We start from the raw sequence: 14,961 nt of genomic DNA, 5'->3' as shown, positions 1-14,961 counted from the left end.
ATAAAATAAGACTTGTTTAAGGCTGCTTATTTGTCTACATTACTATGTGCAGGTCCAGTACCACTGAATCTGTGGTTTGTATAAGGAGGCTTGGATATTAATTCCTCATTGTTTGGATAAGCAAATTTTCGTATAATTTTCATATAATTTTCGTTTGGATACTGCAGGCATGCCCAAAGCCCGTTTCGGGGGCCTAATCCGGCCCCTGGGGCAGTTTATTTCTTGGGGTAAAGGTAAAGGGACCCTGACCGTTAGGTCCAGTCGCGTATGACTCTGGGGTTGCGGCGCTCATCTTGCTTTAATGGCCGAGGGAGCCGGTGTACAGCTTCCGGGTCATGTGGCCAGCATGACTAAGCCGCTTCTGGCGAACCAGAGCAGTGCACGGAAACACCGTTTACCTTCCCACCAGAGCGGTACCTGTTTATCTACTTGCACTTTGATGTGTTTTCAAACTGCTAGGTTGGCAGGAGCAGGGACCGAGCAACGGGAGCTCACCCTGTTGCGGGGATTTGAACCGCCGACCTTCTGATCGGCAAGCCCTAGGCTCTGTGGTTTAACCCACAGCGCCACCCGACGTCCCATTTCTTGGGGTAAAATCATACAAAAAGCTCAAAACTTCAATCCTAAAAAAAAGGATAACAACTTTGGTCGGCCCTCACGGCCCTTCACTTCATCAAATTTGGCCCTCTTTGAAAAAAGTTTGGACAACACTGGGATAGTGAGACCTGCATGTACTGGGCTAGGAAGGCTGACTCAGCAGAAGGCCTCTCCAAAATCCTTCTAATTTGGAAGAGATTGCTAACAAAACTCAAAAACTGGGTCAAAACACTTTGAAGTGGACATGTGGGATTTCCAGGGAAGCTTGGGGGGGGGGCAGGAAGAGGAGAGAGAGCAGACAACACATGTGCAGTAGATCTCACTCATTCACTCACACCAACAGGCACAGAGAGGAACCAAGAACTAGACCAGAATGGTTTTATCGTCACCTATTACAATTAAGTAAAAAATATTTATTCTCTGTACACTCCTGGCCCCCCTCCATGCCAAACACCCAATCAAATGGACAAAATCAAACTTCAGAATGCTGGCAGCTTCACCGAAAGGAGGGGGCCTCTGCTGAAGCTTGTACAGGGATGGCAGCACACGTTCACTTGCAGAGAACTTTAAATAGCCAAGTGTTTGGGGTGGGTTCTTGCCCCTGTTTGCCATCCAAACAGGAACTGGTTGGCAAGGAATCACCTCTCCATCAGGGGGCAGAGCATGAAGCCACAATTCAGTCTGACTGGGAAAGGCTACAATCCCTCAGAATATTTGATCGGCTCTGCCAGTGCTGCTTGGGAGGAGGATGGATGAGCACGGCGTGGAGAAATGTTTTGGAAACAAAAATAAAAAAGCTGCTTTTATTAGGGAAAAGAGGATCAGTGTGGGAAGCTTAAGAGGACTCAAGGATCAAATCTCCCAAGAGACCGAGTTCTCCTCACAGAGGCAGGCTTTTGGGGATGTACAAGACATACTTGGCAAATCTGAAGCCTGGCCAAGAGAAGGCAGAAGGATCAGTGGAGTTTGTTCACAACACGGCAGGGAGCCTGCCTTGACAACGCAAAACTTCTGTGGCAAACAGCTGCTTTGGCAGCAGGACTGCAGCCCTGAAAGACACACAGCAATGTCTTACACACAGGAAGTTAACATGGCAAGGAGGAGGATACTGGAGTCTTGCCTGGGAAAATGCTGCTGCCCAGTGGGGGTGGGAGGGCTGATCACATGGGGTAGTTCAGAACCACATCCTGTTTGGCCAGCTCCAGCAACATGGGATCGTCGAAGAACTTGCTGATGCTCACGTCCTCACTTAGCCCCTGGGGGAGAATAGGATGTCAAAGCATTAGACTGGAAGCAAGAGGAGGTGTGTGTGTGTTTTTATGCTTCATTGCAGGGCAAGAGCTGCAGAGGCCAGCGGAGGCAAACCCTAACCCTAAGACTTACCTTCCTGCGCCTGGTTTTGATCATAAACTCTCTGGCCAGATGTGGGGCTGGCTGGGGCTCCAGAGGTCGGATCACAATGCTCTTGTCCAAGGGGTCACCAGGCACAATCTGAAATGTAAGGGGCACGCAGTGTGTGTTAAGGAATTTTAAGTATCTTGGATTCCTAGGTGCACAGAGAATCCACAAATATCCATGATTCACATGGCACGTTAAGTGGAAATCTTGGAAGGCTTCCAGAGCATCACCAAAGTCATTTTAATAGACTTACAGACCTGGAAGGGATCAGAAAAGTCTTAGTACAGGATACACCCCCCCCCCACTCTGAACAGCATTCTCCACATCATACATCACACTACAGCCTCGCAACCTCTTACTGTTTTACATCTAAAAAAGGGCCTTATTAAAAAGGGGATCAACCAGCTATTTACCGTATTTTTTGCTCTATAAGACTCACTTTTTCCCTCCTAAAAAGTAAGGGGAAATGTGTGTGCATCTTATGGAGCGAATGCAGGCTGCGCAGCTATCCCAGAAGCCAGAACAGCAAGAGGGATTGCTGCTTTCACTGCACAGCAATCCCTTTTGCTGTTCTGGCTTCTGAGATTCAGAATATTTTTTTTCTTCTTTTCCTCCTCCAAAAACTACGTGCGTCTTGTGGTCTGGTGCGTCTTATAGAGCGAAAAATACGGTATATGGATCACAGGAATGGAGAAAGACAGAAGGAAGCAGGAGAGGCCTGTTCAGAGGGGTTATGACGACACAAGGTTTGAAATATTTGCAGCCCAGGCTGCAGTAAGCATCACACTCTTCCACTGCTGCTGACATCTTCACAAGGACAAAAGAGGCAGGAGAAAAGCAGTGGGGCAGGTTGCAAAGGACCTTCCCCTAGCCACGCAGATAAGGAGGTAAGGACTTCAGTGCTGCACACTGCTTTTTTACCCCCCTCCCTTAAGTGGAATAAATTGCTGCAAAAATGCAGAATGTATGCAAAATAAGCAAATGTGCCAATATATATAAATCAGGATATAGAATTCAATTTTTCTTTTTACATCCTTAATTTTTTTAACAAAGTAATAATCATAAATAAGAATAAAAATGTGCACCCCACGACCATTCCACTGTAACTATCCACTCTCCCAAAATTTCAACACCTCTTGCGATGGTTTGACCCCTTTCCATTTTAACAGTGCAATTTCTACACACACCTTCCGTATCTCCTCAAAATAATTTCTCCTGCATATTCCCTGTCCTACCTTAATGGCACATGTTAATTTATCATTAATAGCTATATCCCACACCTCTTTATACCTTTCTTCCATTTTATATTCTGCCTGCGCCTTCCACTTCCAGAATTCACCTTTTCTTGACAAAGAATATGGGGTGCAAGGAGAACACAGTTCAAATTAGGCGGACTTCCTGCTGCTCGCACAGGGGAGAACCTGCCTATGAATTAAAGAACTTGGCAGCTTGGGAAATCGAATGCAAAGCTTGAGACTTGGAATGCTGGCCTCTTCCTTTGCTATCTACCAACAAGCCCCTGCACCACTTACTTGCCAGTGGTGGAAGACAGACAGTGAGAATGCTTGTCCCTGGGTGTGTGTCCTGAGGTCTGTCTCAAACCCAAAGGAGTCAATAGCTGGGATGAAGGCTTTGATGGTGTACAGAGGGGAACCTGGGATTGGTGCATCTTGGGTCACGTGGCCTCTGCAAAAGGAAAAAAAGACATTAGGTTCCCCCTTGATTGCTTGCCAAAATGCCCCAATCCCAACTCAGGAGACTTGCCCCGGGGGGGGGGGGGGGCAAAGGAAGATGGCAAGTTTCAGCAGAGAAGTGGGCAAAGAGGAAAGACTCACAAGCAGAGCTATGCAGTTACAACACGTGTAGTAAAACACAGAACTGAAATGGGATGTTTGGTATTTCTGGGGGAGAAAGAATAGGAATGTAAGCATCTGAGGCAGACCAGCACAACACACTGTCTCCAGCATCAAGATGCCCAGTGAAGGTCACAAGCAAGGCAGGGTGGAGAAAAGCATCCTATCTGACCCCAGTATTTGGTACTCAGGTCAGAATGAGCTATTATGGAGGAAACCAAAAAACGGCAGCCCCATCTCCTCTTCCTTCATGCAGACAAGAAAAGGACACCCAACCGCTTTCCTACTGTTACAGTGGTACCTCGGGTTACAGACGCTTCAAGTTACAGACTCCGCTAACCCAGAAATAGTACCTCGGGTTAAGAACTTTGCTTCAGGATGAGAACAGAAATCGGGAGGCCCCATTAGCTAAAGTGGTTCTTCAGGTTAAGAACAGTTTCAGGTTAAGAACGGACCTCCAGAACGAATTAAGTTCTTAACCCGAGGTACCAATGTATTTCGGACTATACATTTCAACAGCTGAATTTCCACCAAATGTCAGCAGGCAACGGATCTCCGAGAACAAGCTAAAGGGGAGCATTTCGAACCTAAAGCAACATGGAAACTAAGGAGTTAACCAACATGGCTGCCACTCACCTGCGCCTGGCCAGGACCGTGTATACTGCAGAGACGCAATCCGCAGGGGCCTGGACTTCCACAAAGTAATATGGCTCCATCAACCGTGGGGTGGCCTGAAGAGGACAGAAGGGAGGAGTCTTTAGCATCAGCAGGTGACAGCAGCTTCTGGGTTCAGGAGCTCCTTCTTGTCTCCATTGCTGCTATTAGCAGACAGCACTAATAAACATGCCCTGATCAGATTTGGGGGGTGGGGACTGGCCTCCAAGTGCCTTTTGCACAGTGAAGACTTCCAAGAGCTGCCCATTACGAGGACAGGAGACTAGTTATCTTTCAGAGAGGCGGCAAGGGAACGGCAAATGCAGTTCCCTTTGCAGTTACTGCGCCCATTTCCCTGCTGCTGCTAGTCAGCTGTGCCAAAAGAACAACCTCAAAGGAGAAAATCTGCTAGGATTTAACCTCCTTCCGTCGGGCCTGTAAGACAGAGCTATTCCGTCTGGCCTTTAATTTGAATTCAGCCTGATCTTTACCTCCCCCTCCCCTTTTATGAAGATGACCCGCTCTGAGACCCCAAGCTAATTCTCCCCTGGTCTCCTTGCTGGCCCGTAGGACCAATTCAGCCAGCTAGACTATCTAATGCTTATTTCCCCTAAACTGATTTTTGAATTTTATTGTTATTCATGTTTTTATACTGCATTTTATGCTGATTTTATAATTAAGTGTTTTTAACTTGTTGTTAGCCGCCCTGAGCCCGGTTTTTGAACCGGGAAGGGCGGGGTATAAATAAAAATTTATTATTATTATTATTATTATTATTATTATTATTATTATTATTATTAGGGCTGCTCGGTAGTGGGGACAAGCGAGGCACTGCAGGGCGGTTCTTACCATGAGGAAGGCAGAATACACCACCCGCCTGGCTGTTGGGATGATCTGCCCACCTCCCCGGTGCAACGGTTCCTGGGCGATCACAGCGTCCAGGATCTTGAATTTCACATTGCGGATCACTGGAGTGAAAGGAAGCAAGGGATACCATGAGAGACGTGGGGTTGGAAAGGTTTTGGCTGGCAAGCCTATGCTCAGGCTGCAGGGACTCCGATCCCTCCCACAGTGGGCAGCCAAGAAGCAGATAAACAAGAAGAGTTCTTAACGAGTAATTTATTCAATATTCACACAGAGAGACAAAGGAATGCAGTCCTTCTGAGAATAATGGCGTTGCTCTGAGTAAAGTCCCACTCCTCCGTCCCTCCTATTATACGTCATCCCTGCGTCAGCTGATCTGAGCTTTCTGCCTCTGAGCTTTCTGTTCTACTACTCTCAATGCCCACCTTGTCCTGGGAGAGGGGGGTCAGGAATGCTTTTCAAAGAAACTGAGTCTGTCAGCTGTCTCTCCTCTGGTTCTTCTTCTTCCTGCTGTTCCTCTCCCAATATTTCCCAGCTTCTCCCCTCTGCAGCCTCTGAACTCTGACCTTCTGCAAACCACTGCTGTAAATCTATATTGCTTTCCTGTTCTTGGGAAGGTTCAGGAGAAAGGGGGGGGGGCGGTCCCCCACCATTCCTCCTCAGTCCAGCCCCTGACATCTACCAAGAAATTGCAGGAGACTTTAACCATATCCTTTCCCTTGTTATTTTAGGTGAGTCTCAGCTTAATAATAATAATTAATTTTATTATTTTTACCCTGCCCATTTGACTGGGTTGCCTCAGCCACCCTGGGCGGCTTCCAACAAATATAAAAGCATAATAAAACATCAAGCATTAGAAACTTCCCTGAACACGGCTGCCTTCAGATGTCTTCTAAAGGTTGTATAGTTACTCATCTCCTAGACATCTGAAGGGAGGGCATTCCACAGGGAGGGCCACTACCGAGAAGTCCCTCTGCCTGGTTCCTTGTAGCTTTGCTTCTTGCAGTGAGGGAACTTCCAGAAGGCCATTTGTGCTGAACTTCACATTCTAAAATTTACACAAGTGAACTTTCTGCTGCTTGGAGTCTTTTTTTCTGAGGTACAACAGAGTTCAAAAGCCCCCTAATTATTCAAAGGCTTTTTGAATCGCGTTGACCACTGATAAAACCAAACACGAGCTAAACCTCTGTTTGCTTCTGTCTCCAATTTCTTTGTGCATTCCAGAACCATAGTCCAAATAAGAACAAATTAGGAAAAGGCTCTGGATTAATCTCTGGGAAAAGTTCACATTTCCCTAGAGGAATCTGGGAACGAGTCACGAGGCTGCTGCTGAGAAAAGCCTGGAGTCACTGTCATTTGAGACCCACTAAGATGCGACAGTTTCACTTTTGGTAGAAAACGCAGCTTGGGTGGGATGGATCTGAAAATCCCCAGGACAAGTTAATCTTTCTAGATCTTTTACTTACACTCATCACAAAGGGGCCCTTCCCTGGTCCCCCACTGGAAGCCCTGCACGATGCTGTCCTTCACGGAGCCCAAGAGGGTTTTGTCAACCTGTAAAAGAAGAAAAACTCACATAGCAGCTGAAGTAGCAATAGCAGCAAGGAGAAGTTAATCTCTGTGTGCGAACTGGAATATGTGGCAGTGAAGCTCCCTCTGCAGAAAATTTACAGGCAGGGGAGAGAGTGGTGAAACACAGCCACGAGGTCAGTTCAAGGTCTCTTAGGAAGTTGGAGCTAAAAGGCTTCACAGACAGAGTGTCCTTCCTTTTTCACATCTGCTTGCTCTACCAGTGCAGCAGACCAGGTGACCTGCTTGCATCTCCATACAAGCAGGAGAAAGGCTGGCTTCAGGGGCGAAATGGGAGTCATCTCTTAGTCCCGCCTCGAGCCAAGACTTTCTTCAAATGAGTCTGTCTGGGTGGAGTGCAGAGCACGCCAGTGTTCTGGACCACTGGCTTGCAACACGTAGGGAGAAATTCTGAAGACAAATACAGCTTTTCCTAAGCCATGTGATTCCCCCACCCCAATTCTCCATGAGCATCATCTGCACAATTTATTTCAGGGTTCACAGGATCTGATAATTCTTGGATGTGAAATCTCTTGATACTTGGGCTGCAAAACTGAAGTAGTCCTAGGTAAGAGTCATTTGATCACTGCAGGCTAAAAACCAACCCAAATCTCTCTGGCGGGGTCCTTACCTCTGAGGGCAGGGTGTCATCCACCAGGATGTTTGGTCCAGTAGCATCAGGCCCAAAGGCCCAGATGGAACGGGCGGCCAGCAAATCCCAGTCATATTTGGTCTGGAAAAACTCACCCAACTTCTTCCTAAAGGGAAGAGATATGCAAACATTGAAGGAACTCAAGTACTAACTGGTTTAACCTTCTCACCAACCCCTCTCCAAATGTGCAATGAATCAATATCTGATAAGACACTTGTCTACTTTTCCCGTACACATTTATTAGGTAAGGACATGGGTAGGCAAACTAAGGCCCAGGGGCCGGATCCGGCACAATCGCCTTCTAAATCCAGCCCACAGACGTTGTTTTTACATGAGTAGAATGTGTTCTTTTACTTAAAATGCATCTCTGGGTTATTTGTGGTGTTTTTACACGAGTAGAATGTGTGCATTTATTTAAAATGCATTTCTAGGTTATTTGTGGGGCATAGGAATTTGTCCCCGCCCCCCCAAAAATATAGTCCGCCCCCCCACAAAATCTGAGGGACAGTGGACTGGCCCCCTGCGGAAAAAGTTTGCTGCCCTCTGGGTAAGAATGTACTGCTTCCATTGGAAACTTGACTGTAACCATTCTAAAGTATGAAACTGTTTTATATGGCTGTAATGTTTATTAAATTAATTGGCTAATCAACTAGAAACATTTAGGTCAATAAGTGGGGCTTGATTAATCAAGATGTAGATTTGTTTATTTTTAAACTTATTTTTAATAGAAGTATTTTGTCTCTTCTGACTCCAAAGGCCTGGCTTTCTTATGATTTTGTGCATTAGCAGGTTTCAGATATGGATGCCCTATGCAAGCAAGAGTGATGAAGTCCCTCTCTTAAGGAGATGAGGTGACCTTCCTAGTGTCTGAAGGCAAAGAAAATGTGTGTGTGTGTGTGTGTGTGTGTGTGTACTTGTCTATCACAGTTAACTTTTCAGCAAACTCCATACCTGTTCCATGTTATCTGCACCACTTCATTCTCAATGTCTTCAGCCAGACCCTTTTCCAAAGGCTCGGCTATCATTGTGATCTTGTTCCTGGAACAGAAAGACATATGTCAATTCAGCTGGAGAGGAAGAGGTAAAAGCAATGCTGGTCCGCTGGGAAACTGCTCTTCAATTTAAGCCAATTAAAAGTAGGAAGGCGACTGCTCTGGTAGTTTGAAATGGCTGTTTTCTTGTTCTGCTGTTAGTGGCTAAGAGTGAACAGTTGTTGCCCCTCTTCAACTCAAGACCCTTTAAAGAACTGAAGAGGGCCAATATATCTTCTCTTAATCATCTGCTCTCTAGGGCAAGAGTAGGGAACCTATAGCCCTCCAGGTGCTGAACTCCGAACTCCATCAGCCCCAGCTAGCAGAGCCAACCGTCATGGATGATGGGAGTCATAGTCTAATGATATCTGGAGGGCCACAGGTGCCTACTCCTGTCCCAGGGTTTATTTTCCAATGGGGTTCTACCCAACAGGTCCCACTTCGTTCTACTGCATCTCCTGCTTCTGCAGTTTAGTCTGAAAGGAGCGAATTCGTTCAAAATAGCAACTGCAAGCAATAAAGGCCTGCGGACATAAACAAAATGCTTGCTTTCCTTCTAGGCAAAATTATACATCTTCTTCTGCTTCTGGAAAAATTGCCTATGGCAGCATAAAGAAAATATCCCAACCCGTAGGGATAATATGAACAGCTTGCTGAATTGAAAACAATTGCCACTGGAGGGAATTTCAAGTGGCTATCATGTCATGCTCCCTCCCAGGTTACGTGAAACTTTTTAAACACAGCATATCCAACTCTGGCTGCCCAAGGGCTAAGCCAGTTCATTCAGTGCAAGATGGTGCCTTAGCTTTTTTTGTAATAGGACCACACCCGTGGCTCACATTTTAAGACTCTCATCAAAGATCTTACTTTTTATTGGGCGTCTCGGCAAAACACTTCAGGGAAGAGGTTTCCACAACCGTCTCGCAGAATGTGACAACAGGGTCAGCTACCTTTGAAAAGTGAATAGAAGAATGGGGTAGAGGTGATAAAAAAAACTGAGTGATGGACCCAACCTCCCTTGTTCAATTCAGATGGGCAAACCAAGATGAAGATAGAAAACGCCACCCACCCCCCAAATCAACATATCAGAGTTAGAAAGAGAATCTTTTTTGTACCTTGATATCAATCTCCGAATACATTTTTCGCAGATCGTGCATTACACAGTCAAGATACAGCTCGCCTGTTCCCAAGATCACGTGTTCCCCAGATTCTTCCACCTGGAGGCACATGAACAAGGTAAGCTTAACAAAACCGACAACCATTCAGAACTTCATATGGGCTGCATTAGCAGCTGGAACGTACAGCAGAATATGAAGGCTCGACTGAACCTTTTGGGGTAGATCAGAGTGCTGGATGCTGGGAACAAACAAGGAATATCACAGCCATCTTTTCCGAGTGTAGAAAAGCCAGGCCCTAAGGAGAACAGCCCCGAATCCCTAGCCCCCACCCCCAATGGCAACCAGCAACTGTGCATTTAAGACAGAATCAGTGCACAAGGAAACACACGCCAAGTAATACACTCAGACTTAATGCCCACAACCCATGAGTATTGCTGTTTCCCACATTGTCGCTGTAACTACCGTATTTTTCGCTCTATTATAAGACGCACCAGACCACAAGACGCACCTAGTTTTTGGAGGAGGAAAACAAGAAAAAAAATATTCTGAATCTCAGAAGCCAGAACAGCAAGAGGTATCGCTGCGCAGTGAAAGCAGCAATCCCTCTTGCTGTTCTGGCTTCTGTGATAGCTGCGCAGCCTGCATTCGCTCCATAAGACGCACACACATTTCCCCTTACTTTTTAGGAGGGAAAAAGTGAGTCTTATAGAGCAAAAAATATGGTACATTTTGAGGCACCTATACAAAGCACATCCCGCTTTTCGACTTTGCCATACAGCAGAAGTGTAAAAAGCACATCTCAGCAAAGACCTACCAATAAAAAAGAAATGAAATGAAACAGAGCCTTGAGCTCCTGCCACGAATCTGGCCTCCCAGGCACCCTTGTCATTGGCCCACGCCTCAAAGCTGTGCTTTTTAAAACCTTGCCCCAGGAGGTTTTCTGATTGCCTAGAATTCTGCCCTAAAGGGGACTTGATACAGTGTGGAGAAGGAAAGTTGCAGTCTGCTCCCTGTTCCTACTGCCTCTCCATCCCACCCATCCCAAGCAATCGCACACACCTTGGTGGTGAGAGACGGGTAGCTCTTATTAACCTTACGCAGACCGTCCAGCATCTTGGGGAGCTCAGAGGGGTTGACAGGCTCAACAGCTATTTTAATGACAGATGTGGTGTTGAATTTCAAAGGGCGGAAGATCTGAGCCTGAAATAGAACAAGAAGATAATTATCATAACCATAATCAGTAACTGTGCTCTGCCTTTCTTCCAAAGAGCTCCAAGTGGCAGACTTGGGGTTATAACAATGATCCTCTATGGATAAGAGGATTTTTGTTTCATATGCTGGTTAGCAAATAGATTAAATCACGATTTCCCAGTTCAGATGAACCATGGTTTAAACAAACCACAACAGAAGCTGGCATGAGGGAGGAGGCGTGTGTGGGCCCCAACACTTGTTCTCTGCTTAATAAACCATGGTTTACAGTGGTACCTCGCAAGACGAATGCCTCGGAAGATGAAAAACTCGCAAGACGAAAGAGTTTTTCGTTTTCTGAGTTGCTTCGCAAGACGGATTTCCCTATGGGCTTGCTTCGCAAGACGAAATGTCTTGCGCCTTTTTTTTTTTTAAACCACCAATGCATTCCTATGGGAAACCGTCAATACACATTGGTGCTTCGCAAGACGAAAAAACTCGTAGAACGAAAAAACTCGCAGAACGAATTAATTTCGTCTTGCGAGGCACCACTGTAGTAACCTGAAATTATGTCTTAACCAGCTCTATGCCAGCACAAGAACAAACTAGAAAAACAAATTACCTAGAGATTCTTAATGTCCTGGTCTACTCAAAACTCAAAGCACACCTCAAGCTGGCCAATACATACACACACAGCTGAGGAGGAGCCTTTTACAGTATATGATTTGGCTAAAACAGACTGTATGGAGGAACAGGCAAGGAGAATGTGTCAATGCAGAATGCCACATTGGTCTGCTGCAGAGGGCAGGCACCATGCTGTTCTCGTATCTATTTCCATTGCCCACAAGACAAGGGAGATGTTGAGGACGGCTGCTTTACCTCTTCATTGCCTCTGGGCTCAGTGATGGTGGCTGTCTTCACAATAGGCTGGTCCACTCCCTCGATGAGCACCCAGTTGCCAGCAGGGACTCTGTTGACCTCTATGTGATACCTGAAATAAGACACATTGAATTGAAATTGAAATACTTTATTGTCACTTGTACAACTTGTATACAGTGAGATTACACAAGCACACCCCCCCAGCTCTCTTAGTCTTAATTCCCCTTGTTTACTGACGCACACCCACCAAACAGTCAGTTGCCCTGTTGCTATCTTTTCATTCAGCAGCCTAACAGCCCACGGATAGAAGCTGTTCTTTACCCTGTTGGTGTGACTAATCATGCTTCTATATCTTCTGCCTGAGGGCAGGAGATCAAGAAAGTGCCGGCCAGGGTGTGAATCATCCCTGAGAATTTTCCTCACTCTCCTGAGGCAACGTTCTTCTGCGATGTCATCCAGCGGATTCACGGGACAGCCCATAATACACATGACTTCTTTCCACCTTTGAACAAGTCATGCTTCCCATCCAAGGAATACACTGTTCTTGGCTGTCCATAACTGTGACTTCTGCACAGTGTGTGTGTGTGTGTGTGTGTGTGTGTGTGTGTAATCAGTCTAGTTTGTCTCTGAACAGTTTGTCTGAAAGTGGGAAACCACTCAGATGCAGGCCAGCCATATGTAGAGAGAAGAGACAAGGGGAAAGCGTTGTGGGGACCACAAATCATGCTGGATATGGAACAACTGATTGGTTCAAAATTGGGAAAGGAGTACGACAAGGCTGTATATTGTCTCCCTGCTTATTTAACTTATATGAATCATGCGAAAGGCTGGGCTGGATGAATCCCTAGCCGGAATTAAGATTGCCGGAAGAAATATCAACAACCTCAGATATGCAGATGACATAACCTTGATGGCAGAAAGTGAGGAGGAATTAAAGAACCTTTTAATGAGGGTGAAAGAGGAGAGTGCAAAATATGCTCTGAAGCTCAACATCAATAAAACAAAGATCATGGCCACTGGGCCCATCACCTCCTGGCAAATAGAAGGGGAAGAAATGGAGGCAGTGAGAGATTTTACTTTCTTGCGCTCCATGATCACTGCAGATGGTGACAGCAGCCACGAAATTAAAAGACGCCTGCTTCTTGAGAGAAAAGCAATGACAAACCTAGACAGCATCTTAAAAAGCAGAGACATCATCTTGTCAACAAAGGTCCGTATAGTTAAAGCTATGGTTTTCCCAGTAGTGATGTATGGAAGTGAGAGCTGGACCATAAAGAAGGCTGATCGCCGAAGAATTGATGCTTCTGAATTATGGTGCTGGAGGAGACTCTTGAGAGTCCCATGGACTGCAAGAAGATCAAATGCATCCATTCTTCGGGAAATCAGCCCTGAGTGCTCACTGGCGGGACAGATCCTGAAGCTGAGGCTCCAATACTTTGGCCACCTCATGAGAAGAGAAGACTCCCTGGAAAAGACCCTGATGTTGGTAAAGATGGAGGGCACAAGGAGAAGGGGACGGCAGAGGACAAGATGGTTGGACAGGGTTCTCAAAGCTACCAGCATGAGTTTGACCAAACTGCGGGAGGCAGTGGAAGACAGGAGTGCCTGGCGTGCTCTGGTCCATGGGGTCATGAAAAGTCCGACACGACTAAACGACAACAACAAAACAGCACAGCTCCTGACTACTGGTGTCAAGCCCAGCACACAGCCTGTGCCCTCCCACACTCTGCAGCTTTCAACAGCAGCAGAAATCCCGGACTGTGTGCTGGGTTTCACACTGCTCCTGGCACCCCAACCTGCACGGAGAATGCAAAGCAGGGATCCCGCGTAAAGCCTTCACCAGAAACGCCTACCTTGCTACAGAGATCCAGAGGCGCCCCACCGTGCAAATCTGCGAGTCCTCCTCATCTTCCAAGGTGTAGTTTTCTCCAAGGACCTTGACAGGCTGCCCCGCGTGGATGGTCCCACTCAGCACCCTGCCAAAAGCATGGAACTGGACCCCATCGTCCGTACTGTACATCTTTGTGGTGTGGCACATAAGCGGGCCCTTCCAGACAAAAAAGGTTTTGACAAAGATCAGCCTTTGTGTACCACGGATACAGGCAAAGGAGTATGAAAACAGTGGCCACGGTCCAGAGGAAAAACAGCTGCTTTGCAGATTTCTTTCCTGGAATCTGATCGACCAAATCCAGACACTGCTGTCCAGGACGAGGCTGCCAATACTGGGCTGAGGGAACACCTGGGCCAAACCCATTAAGTTCATTATTCTATGGACTCATATACAGAGGTACCTCGGGTTACATACGCTTCAGGTTACATACGCTTCAGGTTACAGACTCCGCTAACCCAGAAATAGTACCTCGGGTTAAGAACTTTGCTTCAGGATGAGAACAGAAATCGTGTTCCTGCGGCAGCAGGAGGCCCCATTAGCTAAAGTGGTGCTTCAGGTTAAGAACAGTTTCAGGTTAAGAACGGACATCCAGAACAAATTAAGTACTTAACCCGAGGTACCACTGTAATAACAAACCTATGGCATTGTGAGTTGGGTGTAGAAGGCACTGGGGTCTCCAAAGAAACGTAGGAGCTGTTATAGATGTCTCAAATGGTTGTACATCAAACACATAAGACAGACAGATGTAATGGCAGCAGTTAATCCTTGTTAACCATAGGTCAGTCCTGGGCGAGGGCTAGGTCTGATTTTACCTGAAAGGACACATGTTGAGGAGAGCGAGATCCCCACAATTTCACTGCCCGCCTGCTTTCCCCTTCACCCTAGCTCCAATTCCAAACTCAAGCCCGGGGAAGCAACTTCAACAAGTTCCGCTCTCATCTTTTGTGCGGCCTTTTGAGGTCAGTGCCTACTGCAGTTCACCCACGAACAAGGCAAAGACATGAACGATCAAGGGTGGCTGCTGCCATCACATCAAGCTTGACCTAAGACACTTAGCTCCCCGACAGAATTTACAAAATCTATTCTTGGCACAGCCATGACAGTTGAATAGGGTTTAAGCTCAGAGTGCACACGGGCCTCTTCCCTTCCCTTCAGGCGTCTCCTGTTTCTCTGACCCACTAGCTTGGGTGGCTGACAAATAAAACTTCAATGTTTGGCCACCCCTCCCATCTGGGTGCTCTTAGACAATTTCAGCACAGATCCTTCT

General features: G+C 46.5%; 1 protein-coding gene across 1 annotated transcript in view; it reads right to left on the bottom strand.

Annotated features, from left to right (window-relative positions):
* Positions 1-974: 974 nt before the first annotated feature.
* Positions 975-14,961, bottom strand: part of EFTUD2 (elongation factor Tu GTP binding domain containing 2) — a 30,132-nt gene continuing 16,145 nt past the window's right edge. Inside the window, exons 16-28 of the mRNA XM_083407547.1 lie at positions 13,657-13,850; positions 11,804-11,915; positions 10,796-10,936; positions 9,734-9,835; positions 9,486-9,568; positions 8,539-8,625; positions 7,567-7,693; positions 6,833-6,920; positions 5,352-5,470; positions 4,485-4,579; positions 3,528-3,681; positions 1,981-2,088; positions 975-1,853 (exon numbers count right to left, since the gene is read on the bottom strand). Coding sequence (XP_083263673.1) covers positions 1,758-1,853; positions 1,981-2,088; positions 3,528-3,681; positions 4,485-4,579; positions 5,352-5,470; positions 6,833-6,920; positions 7,567-7,693; positions 8,539-8,625; positions 9,486-9,568; positions 9,734-9,835; positions 10,796-10,936; positions 11,804-11,915; positions 13,657-13,850 — 1,506 coding nt within the window. The 3' untranslated portion in view covers positions 975-1,757. The remainder of the gene's footprint in view (positions 1,854-1,980; positions 2,089-3,527; positions 3,682-4,484; positions 4,580-5,351; positions 5,471-6,832; positions 6,921-7,566; positions 7,694-8,538; positions 8,626-9,485; positions 9,569-9,733; positions 9,836-10,795; positions 10,937-11,803; positions 11,916-13,656; positions 13,851-14,961) is intronic.

Source organism: Podarcis tiliguerta (genome assembly GCF_965153285.1).
Source record: "Podarcis tiliguerta genome assembly, chromosome: 13".
Classification (NCBI taxonomy): Eukaryota; Metazoa; Chordata; class Lepidosauria; order Squamata; family Lacertidae; genus Podarcis; species Podarcis tiliguerta.
Note: the sequence above shows the minus strand (reverse complement) of the source record. Positions and strands in the feature narration are given on the sequence as shown.